At 48.0% G+C, this 11,602-nt stretch overlaps 1 protein-coding gene across 3 annotated transcripts; it reads left to right on the forward strand.

Annotated features, from left to right (window-relative positions):
• The first annotated feature begins 3,790 nt into the window (after window positions 1-3,790).
• dusp14 (dual specificity phosphatase 14) lies at window positions 3,791-9,973 on the forward strand. Of its 3 annotated transcripts, XM_057049071.1 has the most exons (3): window positions 3,791-4,055; window positions 5,915-6,085; window positions 8,698-9,973. In XM_057049071.1, exon 3 carries the CDS (start codon window positions 8,787-8,789, stop codon window positions 9,417-9,419), a length of 633 nt encoding a protein of 210 aa, XP_056905051.1. In that variant the 5' UTR covers window positions 3,791-4,055; window positions 5,915-6,085; window positions 8,698-8,786; the 3' UTR covers window positions 9,420-9,973. The 3 variants fall into 3 exon arrangements, with proteins under 3 accessions (XP_056905051.1, XP_056905050.1, XP_056905052.1); XM_057049070.1 differs by lacking the exon at window positions 5,915-6,085; XM_057049072.1 differs by lacking the exons at window positions 3,791-4,055; window positions 5,915-6,085 and adding an exon at window positions 6,133-8,621.
• The last annotated feature ends 1,629 nt before the right edge of the window (window positions 9,974-11,602 follow it).

The raw sequence follows: 11,602 nt of genomic DNA on the forward strand, positions 1-11,602 counted from the left end.
CTAACACCTTCACGTGTCTGATCTAATCAAAGCTCCGCAGAGAAGCAGGAGCAGCAGAGTAAATTGCTCCTTTCACTTCTGCTCACTTCACTGGAGGCACTTTTCCTCCAGTCACACTTGAGATTGTTGATTCCAGTCACCCTCCACAAACTGGGCTCTCCGTCCATCTCTACCTCCTTTTTTTCTATTTCCAGCCTGGCTGCTGGAGGCGCCAGCTGATTTACAGGCAGATGAGCAAATCTGAGCTGAAATATCCTGGTGAGGTAATGGAATCAGGAACTCCACGTTGGCCGATGATGAATGACACAATTACACGACTGCTCCGATTGTCTTCGTGTCCTGATATAAACAGGGGAGATCACCAACAGATTACCTCCAGTCTGGAGGCTACAGCAGCTACAGAATAAGGCAATGTGGGTTGTTTTCTCTGTATTTCCATGTTTACCATAATTAATGTGCTTCAAGGAGACCAGACTGCTCAATCTGACGTTTCCAGAAGATGATTTCTGTTGTTATTTTTATTATTTGTTGATGTCAAAGTGGTTTCAGGTCTGTTTTTTTTGTACCATTCAAAGGTACCACTTTTGAGGTCAGATACGACCCATTTTGCAGTCGCTGGAGCACATAAAGCCCCCCCGTCCCGTCTCCTTAATCATCATTTAACCCTGATGAGTAACATGAGATTTCTGTTTTTAGGTTTCCCACCAGCTCAAAGGTGATTTATCTAGTTCTGCTCCAGGCCAGGTTGGAGTGGAGCTGAGCTTTAGCCTCGGCCGGCCGCCACGTCACAGTTTGCTGTAAATCTGAGGCCCGTTAACTGATGTCTCTCCGTCGCCATGGAGTCCACTCAGAGCTGGCATGGCGGCGCGGGCAGCAGATGGAGCAGATGCACGGTGGCGAGGAATGTCTCAGCTCGCCCACGTGCTGCTCCCTGTCAGTCCAAAGCTCTCCGTGGGAGGAGAAGGTGAGTTCAGGAAGATCGGTGCCTTCCTCGAGGTTGATGGCAACAAGGTGACAGAGTGGTGATGTTAATCAGAATCATTTGTTTCCAAGCAGCGCGTCAAGAGTTCTTACCCATAATCCTGTGCAGTGGAACTTGTGTTATCGAGCTCAGATACCTGAGATCAACCACTGCAGAATGTGATCGTTTGCCCTCATTTATATCTGTTTGGATCATTTGTCTGATTAAGAAAAGACTTTCTTGTTACCTCTGAGCTGATATGAGAAATAACACAAACACACCTTTTCCAGTGTGTAAAAAAATCTATATGTCGGTTTTAGTTCTTTGCTGGTGATTGATTTTTAACTTTGCAGTTATTAAGGGAAAAGGGAAGAGATGTGTTTAACACACACACACACACACACACACACACACAGAGCTTTGGCCATTATTGCTGGGTAGTGATTAACATGGAGGTGAACCTAACAACACAAAAGGTTACCGTGGAAACCAGGAGTGGCAACAGAGAGAAAGAGACAGGAGACGCACGCACGCACGCACGGAGGACACACAAGTCGTGACTAACCAGAGCCCCTACCCACCAATCCTGAAAAGGCGATCCAATCAGCAACACTCGGGGGGGGGGGGGGGGGGGGCGCAGTCACGGATGTGCGTCTGAGGCGCCGTGTTGCTGCTGCACAGCTGCAGGGGTGTTTGACGTCGGAGCAGCAGCGATCAGGGCGAGGAGCGGGCTCCTGGCCGCAGCGCCACGCACGCACGCACGCGCGCGCGCACGCCGCTCTCACATGTCACTGCAGCACCCAGTTAGATCCCAGGTCCATTTACCACCGTCACAGCTGGCGCGACGGGGGCACCTTTGGGATCAGCGGCAACTTTATTTAGACGCCCCCGCCCCCGCCCCCCCGCACCCCCGCACAGCAGCATCCTCGCCACCGCTGACCACAAACCGCTTCTCCATTCTCATCTTACCGACGCGCCGTTCTCACGCCTCAGCGGAGACGTAAATAAACGTCTCTGGTGCTACTGGCTACGGTGCCCCGGTGTCGGTCCAGGCCTGCGCGTCGCAGGCAGTCGGCTTTAATCAGTGTTCCTCGCAGCCTCTTTCGAGCGGACAGATCCTTCAGAAGGTTGCTGCAGGTGCTTGTTATTACGGCGGCCGCGTCACTGTAGATTTGCAGGCTCCGTGGCAGACGGTGGAGCCATATTAAACAGGAGCGTCTACCCAGAATGCCTCTGACTCATCTGACATTTCTGCCTGAACCCCAACTCATTGGCTCTCCAGCCCGCGGCTCTGTCTTTCTCCCGCTCAGCGCCTCTCTATCCATCCCTCTCTCTGGCTTTTTGGTGTTTAATTCAAGGCGGCCCCCACTTTTCAAACATCTATTATCCCATATTCCCTCCCGCTCCTGGCATTCACGGACATTTTGTGCCATCGGTGCCTCTCTTTAAACATTCATCTGGCGAGCTTCAATCAATATGAGCTCTGATCCACAGTCAACCTGTGCATGAGTGCACGGAGTGGACAAAAACACCGTGGATGTGCAGGTCCTGCAGGAGCGGTCACCAGTGTGACTGTCACAGTGTGTCTCTGGCTGTGAAAGTCTGGTCCTACTGCTGTTTGTTTCCACTTGATTACATTTGGAACATAATTAGGGGTGACCTTGAATGGCATGATAACTCCCTCAGGAGCCTTCCGATGGAGGACTGACTTCGGAAGGCATGGCTAATTGAGATTTTGCATGCAGGTATGTGGAATAACGGCGGAGTTCTTAAAAAGCTGAAAGTTGGGAGATGTCTGCAGCTCTCAGGGGTCATCCATCTGTCTCCTCAGGACAGGCTGGGCCTAATAACATTTGAAAAAAGAGACCTGTAGAACAGACAGTGTGTTCAGTTGCTGCCTGTGGCAGACCAAGGGCACTGTTTAAATGCATTAGTGCGTTTGCCAAACACACGATGTTAAAATTAGATTTCATGGCTGGAGCGCGCCTCTGCGGAGAGCACTCGCACATTGTTTACTGCCCGTGCAGGCGAGTTTACGGGTTTAGAAGTTCAGGACCTGAAACACAACCGCCGTCTCCGCAGGCATTCAAACACACACTTAGTCGCTAACGCTGGAGCTGCCATATCGGGTGTGTCGTAGCCTCTGTTGGCGAAAACAAAACATTAGTGTCAATTGCGATTTGTGGCCTGAAGCTAGGCGGTAAGCCGGGATGATCCCAAGTTTCCACACACCTTAGACTTCCTTCTCAGCACAATTCTGCCAGTACCACGCTCACTAACAGCCGGTTTATGAATGAAAGGATGGGTGTTTTGGAACACCGAGGATGATGATATCAGGGATCCGCTGACATGACGACATTCATGGCAGCATCATTTTCATACTTCTTTGAGTCTCGCATTTCGTGGCAGGTTTTTTAGTCAAACCTTCAACCTGGGACAAACACTCCTGACCTCCTGACCTCTTCTAAAATATAATCTAGTTTATTTTCTGCTAAACAAGACCAAAAGTCTGTTTGTCTAGAGCTGAATTTTTTCCATCGCTGGGGTTTGGGGAGGTGTTTGACTCCCCCTTTGCTTCTGGATTAGGACTCTTTCATTATGCTGATTCAGTATTTGTCTGTGAAAGCTTGCCCAGGTGAAAAGGGTCTTAGTTATTGCTCAGACACGTTAGAGTGCACAGGCTTTACTTGTGATGACTTTAAATGGACATTGCTTCAGATTATTCTAACCTTTGCTTTGCCTCATCCAATAGAGAAGTCCACACCGTCCTGCGTAAGTGAGCCGCTCCTCCTCCGGGCCCTCCTCCTCTTCTGTGCGCCACCAATCGCGCCTCATAGTATTAAAACCGAGCAGCACCGACTGCGCGCATCTCCCCGACACAGCCGAGGCAGAGACGCACCGATGGCTCGTGTTTCTGGTGCTTGTCGCGCTGTGTTTGTGCGCCGCGGTTTGTCTCCCACCAGCGGGCCTCTCGGCGTCCCTCCGGCCGTCTGAAGGTTGGTGTCCGGAAAGAAACAACGACAAATTGCTGCAGGCGACTTTAGCGCTCTGAAAACCACCGCTCTTTCAGCTCCTCCAGACTCACACTTGACTGGTAAGTTGGTTTCCATCCGTCGGGTTTACCTGTCTGATTTTAACTTGACGCGCATCGATATGTGGCGCGATAGGAGATCGATCAGAAAGATTTTTGTAATGAACAATTAAGTGATGATGCACGTATCAAAGTATCTGATGGCAGTGCCAATAAGACATTTCATGATTGTAATCCTTAGATTTTACACTTTATCTCCTGAACGCGTCGGTGCGCGGACGCGCATGAGGGATGGCGCATGGATGTGGTTCAGATTAAAGGATTTTCACATACTTTCACCGTGAAAAACAGAGGAGATATAATTATATTTGAAGAGGCTAAGATTTTGAAATAAAACACTACATGCACTATCCTATAGTCTATATTATAGAATTAAAGACTGTGGATAATATTCACAATTCCACCGATATGGCTAACAATAAAAAATATGTTGATTTTACAGGCATCAATTCCTCCAAATTGAATTAAATATTTTATGGATAAAATAGTAAAAGAAGTATTCACACACAACATCTAAATAAGAGCCATTTACTCTTTCTAGTCGCTGGCTTATGCTTCTTACTCCCTTCATTTTTACAGTGAAACTTGTTGAACGTTGCTGTTGATCTTCAATTAGCTGGCTGCTAAATGCTGCTCACGACAGATCTGCCACATCCTGCCACAATGTCAGGGTTCACTTTGTTCTCACGGGCCAAACATTTTGGACCCCCTTACGCACAGAAAGGTAACGCAGAACGGGGATGCAACATGGATTGGGTGTGAGCGAGGCGCCATTGTGGGTGAACCAACCGGTCCATCTGTTTGAATGTGAGATTTAGTACGTACTTTGGCTCAAGGACTACGTCGAAAAAGCTTTGGAAATTATGATGATAATTATTTAAAAAAATGCTTTCTGAAATGCTAACATAGGTAAATTAAGGTCCTCGCGCTAAACAGCGCCACCTAGTGGTAAAATGGATTAAAACAGACGATCAAAGCTGAAGCACTGACTGCACACTAATTAAAGCATCATATAAAGGGTTTACAAGCAGGAACATATCAGGTATTTATATGGAGACTCAAGATGTGCATTTAAAGCAGTTGCATGTATTTAGTGACGTTCAATTGGTTGGCGGGTGGAAAGGGCTTGTTCCTTTTATGACAACTTGGTGTGATTGTGAATAATAGCAGCAAAGATGGTGATGATCATTGTGACACAGACTAAACCTACTGTTTTGTAGATTAATGTTCAGACGCATCCACTTGTTAGTAGGAGCATTTAAGAGTAATAAGCGTGACCGGTCAGATTTTCTGGCACCTTGTATTTTTTGTTCCATTTAAAGGTCATTTTGGTCCCAGTAATGGAATCCTCTGCACTAAACTGGCTGTTTTTTTTTAATCCGTCTGTAAAGCTGTCAGGGACACGCCGTATCCACACCCGCCATCTATCACTACAAGACAGATTAGCTTGTCTCAGAGCCTCCGGGCCGTTTCGCATGTGTCCATGTGATGCGGTTTCTGCCCAGCTGCTGGAGTGGAATTCCTCCCGTGTGGCTGATATTTGAGGCGGTTTCTGCTATGTTTTGGTGACTCTAACAAGGCGAAATCACTGTCCTCATCTCCTCTGTCTCATTTTCCCCTGATTAACATCTGGAATGAAAGGAGCAGAGTCTCATGTGGAGGCCATTCAGACTGAACAAATCCATTGCCTGTGGGTCAGCGATCCGGTCTCCTTCCCGTCTTTCTGCAGCGTCACTCAGGAATCTGAAATCCCGGCTCAGTTGTCGCCAAGGTTTCACTGTCAAGTGTCATGACACTCCGGCTGCTGTTCTGTCGCTCTGCCGTTCCCGCAGGTGGGTCACGTTTCCAATTTGCATTAACAGAAGTGGAACCGGACCCCTGAGCGATGGCCCAGCGGAGGGCGTAACAGAGCCCCGTGTGAGGAGATTTGGCGAGATGAGGCCACCTGTTGATAAGCCCGCTGTGAATGATTAACAGGTGGGGGAGCCTGTGAGAAGATAAATAAAAGAAGAACGATTCCCTGTACAGCAACGGTGAGCGGCGCTCCGCCGACCCTCCGCGCTGACTATATTTTTAGCCCTTGGATTCAATTTGATTGACAAGAGGCTGCAGTATCCCGGCTCTCCGCGGCATTATGGCAGATTTTTATGTGGTGGCAGCTTCTGCATAATTCCACCTCCTCCACTCTGCAGCCTCGCTCCTGCTCTCCCTGTGGTATAAATAACCATGTGGATACAGTGGATCTCAGTAAAGCCAGAGCTGTGTTACTTCATCACAATCATCGTCATCTCTGGCTCTGCTCTTTATATCGTTGCTAATGCGATCTGTATTTTGGCGGCGCAACAGTTTCTACCAACAGCAGATGGTAGATATGGTATTAGAGCTTCGCGATATGTTCTGGAATTAACATTGTGATCTATTTTAGGTCATCTCAAAGCAATATTCAGCAGGGGGTTTATTTTCTTTGTCCAAATACATTTGCACCGTGCATGTCCAGGCCTTTCAGGTCGTTTTATATCAGCTAGACTCAGAAATGTAATATATTTTTGCACGGCATGTTCATGAGCCTCTCATGTTTTAATCATGAGAGGCTCCTCATTAAGCCATTGTGTTCGCATCATTTTCAGAGAATATGCTGCTTCTCCGTTTCCCCTTTCCCTTGACAAACATCTATTTATTTCCAGGTTTCCATATGAGAATCTTTGGCCAGCATCCACGCTGCATTTACGATGCTTCACCACATTAATAATAATTGCCTCATATGGGAAAATTGTGGCTTTGCAGTGGGTTGGCGACTGACATGATGCCAGCTGCTCTTGTTCTAGTGCTTTATTAGAACACTTTTTGCTGGTTTTCACATGCATGGAATCCATAATTGCATGTTGAACAAAGCAGGTTTTGGGCACCAGCAGCAGCCAGTGGAGGTGACCTGATCAGGGGAGCATCTTTAAAGACTTTAGCATCTCTCCTCTTTCTGATCCTCCACCCCTGCCCTTGCATAGCAAGAACTCATGTTCCACTTTCATTTGTTTGTTTAAAGTCTCTCAATGTTTCTCACAGACCTGCACATAGACATTAAGGCCCCGTACCTCTATAAGATAAGAGAGGACACTTTTAAGTATTGTTGCTTCTGCTGAAACTGTCCTTTTCAGTTTTTGCAAGACATTCCAGCCACCGTGGACTCGCCGCAGTGCCCAACGCTCTCTCCAGTGATTCAGGCATCTGTTGAGGGCAGAATAAAAAAGCATCACAGCAAAACTCTTCAATGTGACATTGAAATCAAACGCAGCGTGCGCTGCTTTGTTCTAATCTTCTTTCCCCGTTAACATAAACAGAGGATAACGCTACAAACAGATTCTTCCTTTACTCCCCCGGTGAAATCCGCTCAACAATAATGCATCGCTCACTCCCAGCAAGATGATGCCTCCTACAAACTGGATGTGGCATAGATCAGCCCAGTGTGTGTGGAAATAATGAAGTGATTATCAGTGATAGTATTTGCATGGATAGAGTGTGCAGCCCAGAGCGAGAGATGGGGTTCACTGCACCTCTGATCAGTCTCCAAGCTCCCAATGAGGTTTGATGAGTCATTTTCCACTATGCCTTCCTGCTCTCCCATCTCCAATTCCAACCAGAGCGGAGGAATGCACGATGATTGGCACCCAGGACCGAACCTGCCGACCTTTGTCGGAAGCAGTCTTCGGAGATTCAAAGGTGGGATCAATGGGAGCAGGAAGCGGAAGGAATTTACCAACATTACACGATAAAACAAAGGTTACAACCTTTATTTTGTGGAAGCAGAGGAATTGTGATGCTGGTCACTGTGCAGGGTTTTTGACTGCCAAACCAGCCGACCCGCCTGCCCTCCCGGCGGCGCAGAGGACACCCCTCCGGTGCCACCACGCACTAGCGCCTGGAGCTGCGAACTGCCTGCTGATAACTTGAGCATTAAAGCAGAAAGCTGTTTCCATCACCTGCGACGCGGCCAGAATGGTCACATTACGCCACCTACAATCTGTTTCTCCAAACCTGCCGCGTCATACTCGCATTAAAGCTCACAAACGGAATAAAATTCCAATCAGTGGACTTTAGAAAGCTGAATGTAGATTTATTTTAAATGTTAAAAGGACATGGGCGCTTTAGCATGAGCGAGTGGGACATGATTACCTTCCACCCTGCTGCTTGGCGCAATCCAGAACGACATTAAAGCCGTAATGGCGAGCGAGGCGAGCGATATAATCTGTATGTGAGGGCTGTGGGTGGGTGAACACGAGCTGGGGTGTGTGTGTGTGTGTGTGTGTGTGTAATGCCTCCAGGGGCTTTGAGTTTACATGGCAGAAGGAGGCACATCTCGGTGTGCAACATAAAGGCCGTTCGACCTGAATGTGGAGAGATGGAGAGCGAAGGAGCAGCTTCGGGGATTAGCGGCGGCCTTTGAAGGAAACTGAAGGATGTGATCAGTTTGTCTGAGCATCTCATCGAATCAAGGCCCCAGATGTCGTTTTATTATCCGCCTGGTTTTGTTTTGGCATCATTTTCTCTCCGCCTTCCTGCATTAAAGAGAGAATTGTGAGGCATTTGTCCCTCTTCTCTACAGTGGAACATAAAAATGTCTGATTTTGGCCAAATCTGTTTGTGTTTGCAGGAGCTCTGTGGCCGCTCCACCATGGCTCTGAGCGCCTGAAGATTTACAGTTCCGCTCTTGTTTTTCCTTGCCAAACATCCGATTCCTCGATGGGTTCCCGCAGCCAGGGATATTTCTACCACCAGCCGCACCACCACCGCAGCTCCGTGGTTCCCGCCGCCGTGCCGAGGCTGCTGCACGAGAACGGGAGCCTGCTGGGGGGCATCGCCCAGATCACCCCCAACCTCTTCCTGAGCAGAGGCAATGTGGCGTCCAATCGTAGCCTGCTGTTGTCCAAAGGCATCACCTGCGTGGTCAACGCCACCATCGAGCTCCCCAACTTCAACTGGCCTCACATGGAGTATGTCAAGGTCCCGCTGGCCGACATGCCCCACTCGCCCATCTCCCTCTATTTCGACAGCGTGGCTGATAAGATCCACAGCGTAGGGCGCAAGCGAGGGGCCGTGCTGGTGCACTGCGCGGCGGGCGTGAGCCGCTCTGCTTCGCTCTGTCTGGCGTATCTCATGAAGTACCATCGCGTGTCCCTGGCCGAGGCCCACGCCTGGGTCAAAGGTCGGCGCCCGGTCATCAGGCCCAACGGCGGCTTCTGGCGCCAGCTCATCGACTACGAGAGGAAACTCTTCGGGAAAAACTCAGTTAAGATGGTACAGACACCCTACGGGGTCATACCGGACATTTACGAGAGGGACCGCAGGAGCCTGGCTCCCTACTGGGGCCTGTGACGGGTCCTCCTGGGCCGCAGGGTCAGGGCGGAAGAGCGCGTTGACGTGAAACCCAAATCGCGAATTCCGGTGGATTTGGACAGCCAGTCGCAACCAAATACTGACTCCGACGCTGCAGCTGCCGCCGCCCGAGGTGACGTCCTACCGAGGTGGTCGGCGCCGACTGTCTCCTGCGTCCCGCGCTCAGACTCGGCTCTGACAGCGACGCGACTGTTTTTTCTCCTGACGTGATGTCGTGGTTGGTTTTCGTGCCAGTTTCGCAGTAGTCTTGTGTGAAGGGCAGCATGCTTGAAATCTATGGTAGCATTTAAGATAAGTGTACAAAAAAAAACATCTACAGATTCTTTTATTGGACCGTGTTCGTGTGATGGCGAGAAAAATGACACTGGCGCACACGATGCTCGTGTATCTGCCTGTTTAAGGTGAAAACTGGAGAAGATGTCGAGGTTTAAGGAAGGTTCCTGTGTAGCACAGGGTCGACTGTTCCATCCTGTAACCACACTATGTTGTAGTGCTTTTGATGCTATTGAAATAAATCTTCCGCCTTAAGAGAACTTTGTGATGCTTGGATTTTCTTTCAAGTCTGCACATATTTCACCTTTCTTAAAAAAAATCAGTGCAGGAGAGACGTGTGTTTAAAACCTGCCTTTTGCTCTTTAGCCACATGTGTCCATGCTTCATAAGCACAGAAAAGCTCAACTCCAAATTGGCGCCTTAAATCACAACGGAGACGTTAATTTAATTTAAACTTCCAAAATCAAACCAGCTTCCATTTAAATGGGTTTTATGGTCAAATGAGGAAAACCTGTCTACAACCATCTCCAAAACTTGAAGAATTGTGACTATTAAAAACCTCATTTTCTACATAAAACTGCTCAGCATGATTCTCAGTTGTTGCACCACTGATAATCTGAATTCAATCCAAACCTTTTTTGTCCTGCTGTGAGGAATCAGTGCAGCAGGACAGCGTTTGTCTTGTTCTAACACTTCTGAGGGAGCTTCAGAGTGGCTCCATTTCCATCATTCCCGAGCGACGAGGTCCATCTCACGGCAGGCTGACCGCAGCCAGGATGCACAAGCGATGAGCCAGAACGAAACACTCCCAACCTTCCTCCATCTTTGGCTTAATGCGCGAAGGTTTAGTGGAGCTCGAACTTCAGCGGCAGTGGCGGGATATCATCATCTGTCATTTAGGCAGCCAGCAGAACCTTTTGGCATCATCTGGAGCAGGCTGCAAGAGGGAAGAGATGAATTTATGGACCGCAGCGACTCAGCAGGATTCATCAGACACTGGTGAGCTGCCACAAACCAATGCCAAGTGTTGAAAAGACGAGTGAAATTAAGTAGAAGAAGAGGAGAACTTCAGTGGATCAGAGCTCTGGCTCTGTGGTGCTGTTTGCAAATATTACTGGTCGCTGAATCCTGCATGCTGCTTTATTTCAGCAGTGGTTTCTGCAGGTTTAGAGTTTCTAAAACAGGCAACAGTTCAGAATACCTGCTCGAAATGACTGTGTGGGGTTTTTGTTTTATTATTTAAATTCAGGTGCTACAACCTTCCCAATTGAGTGCCAGGCTGTGCCACAGGTGGTTTTTAGTGCTGCGTCTGTGTCTGCGGTGCTTCGGTGACTCACCGTCCGTCTGAACTGATCGATTTTGGACACAGGAGACGAAACGCTGAGTCATGAGGTTCACAAGGTTGGATTTTTAACAACTACAGTGGAAATGACTCAGTCAGTGGTAAGAAAATAAAACCATTATAAATTGTTAATGGACCGCAACGCACATTACTACAAGTTGCCAGCATTTACTTACAAATCTAATTAAAATATTGTGTGTATGCTTTGATAATTTATGAGAACCGGAGGATCAGCACGTCCAAAAATCCAATCGTAACTCAAATCAGCTCAAGTAGACATTTGATTTATCAGTGTTTGGAGCATCATTTTGATATTCTGACAATAAATTCTTCATAAAACTGCAAATATTGGCCAAACAAGTGTTAGTTTAAAGGTATTTTGCCAACATTCACATATTGGTTCATCTCTAAAGAAATGATCAGTTAACTGGAAGTATTTCATTTAAAATCACAGTTAGAAAATACTGACGTTAAGAATGAATATTTCTGCCGAGCTCTGCAGCGGGTTCGTCCCAAAACTGCACCTCAGCTTTGAAGACTTGTTTTT

Source organism: Takifugu flavidus, chromosome 12, assembly GCF_003711565.1.
Source record: "Takifugu flavidus isolate HTHZ2018 chromosome 12, ASM371156v2, whole genome shotgun sequence".
Lineage (NCBI taxonomy): Eukaryota > Metazoa > Chordata > Actinopteri > Tetraodontiformes > Tetraodontidae > Takifugu > Takifugu flavidus.

What these genes read in the sequence shown, in the direction of transcription:
- dusp14 (XM_057049071.1), top strand. Translation starts at nt 8,787, where the DNA reads ATGGGTTCCCGCAGCCAGGGATATTTCTACCACCAGCCGCACCACCAC.